The 1,985-nt window shown below is 46.8% G+C and overlaps 1 protein-coding gene across 1 annotated transcript; it reads left to right on the top strand.

Moving 5' to 3' along the window:
* Positions 1-877, top strand: LOC119298661. Its single transcript, XM_037575972.1, has 2 exons — positions 1-306; positions 391-877. The coding sequence occupies exons 1-2, from the start codon at positions 67-69 to the stop codon at positions 766-768; spliced, it is 618 nt and encodes a 205-aa protein (XP_037431869.1). The 5' UTR covers positions 1-66; the 3' UTR covers positions 769-877.
* Positions 878-1,985: the final 1,108 nt, after the last annotated feature.

Below are 1,985 nucleotides of genomic sequence, written 5' to 3'. Positions count from 1 at the left end.
GGTCCGAGTACTAGAACGACATTGCCACGACATGACTCATCTCTGCCGCTGCATCGCTCTTCTTCGATGCAGCTTCGTCAGGGGCAGACATCTCAGGACCATGGCACGGGCTTGGATTCGATGCCCGAGCAATTTCTTTCCCCTAACCCATATGCGTACACAGGATATGATGCATACACCCAAGGTGAGGGATCTCAGCCGTATCTCTCCACGCGAGGGATCCCCATGCCCGAGGAGACTCGTGTACCAGATTTAAACCAGCACCACGTACAATGGCCAGACAGTATAGGAGAGGGATATGCTCAGGTAGTCATGTTTACATTTCAATGCATTTACAATGATATCATATATTATCCTCTAACAGTTTGTTTAAAATGTTTCTATGTGCAGGACACACCTGATGTTAATTGGGGCGATGAGAACACCCAACGCGGCGTCAACACATGCCTCCGGGGAGCATCACGTGATCATGGCGTCAACACAGGCCTCCGGGGAGCATCACATGATCTTGGCAACACGGTTACGTCATTAGTTACAGAGTTCTTCAGAGGGGACGTTATTGGCCCATCTTTTATCCCCCCGGAGTCACAACCATACGCCTACAATTACGCTTCAGGTTCGCAACAAGGATTCGCGACTCCACCACCTACGCAGGACTCGCAGACACATGAAGCCGAATTGGAGTACGGCCGCGGTCTTCGTGTGCCCCGGCCACCTAATCGCTTGTCGCCTTCCGGTCGTAAGGAAAGGCCAGGTGGTCGTCGTTAAGTAGGGTGATTCATCTATGCACGTGCGCGACCCATTGTATCTACATATGTGTGTATCAGACTTTTCAATTTGAACATCTATGTATGCTGAAATAAAAATGCACCAGTCAGGAACAATTTTTCCCGCCTATATCTTCCGCCATACTATCCCGCTCCACTCTTTTGCTTATGTTAGGCCGAAATAATTTGTTTTTAAATTTTGGCTGATGAATACTGTGCAACCATTGCCCGTCTTAGACATTGAAAAAAAAAATATTTTCAAGCAACGCTTTCCCCTCAATATTTTCCCGCAAACGCTTTCCCTCCATATGTTCCGCCACCCGTTTCCCGCCAACCCCTTCCCGCCATATCTTCCTGCCACCCGTTTCCTGCCATATGTTCCCGCCAACCCTTTCCCTCCATACCGCTGTCGTTCTTTCCCGCCATTTTCTCCTCTTTACCTATAAAACCCCCTTCAGACGGAGGTGGATAAGCATTCGAGTGTAGTGTAGTCGAGATGTCCCATTATCCTTTCGATCGTAGTTTTCACCCTGGGATGAGTAGCACTCTGCTGAGGCTAGCTACCAATTTCAAGATGGACAATAGGATAGTTCAATGGGACGATCTCACCGGTAGTGACACCATAATGAATGAGTTGGCTCACCAATTACGTAGGTCTGGGTGGCCTGAAAGGACCTATGAGGAGGTACGTAAAGAACTTCTTAGGTTGGATGCAAGGTGGAAGAAGGTTGTGGAGCCGAAGAGTGAAACTTTTAGAAGGACTGCAGAAAACCATCCATTTTTATGGACTGAGGAGAGCGAGGACGAAGATGATATCTTCATGCCACCGCTTCCGGGTTCTGCATCGTCAAAGGGCAAGAGTTCTGCATCGTCCAAGGGCAAGAGTACTGCATCCTCGAAGGGCAAGAGTTCTTCATCGTCCAAGGGTAAGAGTTCTGCATCCTCGAAGGGCAAGAGTTCTGCATCGACGGAGGATGACGATGATGCCTTCATGTAGTTTTTAAGCTGTATTCCAGTTGTACCGTTTAATTTAGATGTACTTGCATTATTAGTTTGTACTCTCTTATTGTAAGGCATTATGTTCTATCTTAATTTCATTTTATAGTTGTTGCACGATGCTCGATAATTAGTGGAGGCAAAGAAAATGCCACTACTTTATTCTAAAACTATATATTTTTTCCATCACGACAAGGTACAACTGAAAATAAGATACAACAC

This window comes from Triticum dicoccoides, chromosome 1B (genome assembly GCF_002162155.2).
Source record: "Triticum dicoccoides isolate Atlit2015 ecotype Zavitan chromosome 1B, WEW_v2.0, whole genome shotgun sequence".
Lineage (NCBI taxonomy): Eukaryota > Viridiplantae > Streptophyta > Magnoliopsida > Poales > Poaceae > Triticum > Triticum dicoccoides.
The sequence above is the reverse complement of the archived record's forward strand: the minus strand, read 5'-3'. Positions and strand labels throughout refer to the sequence as shown.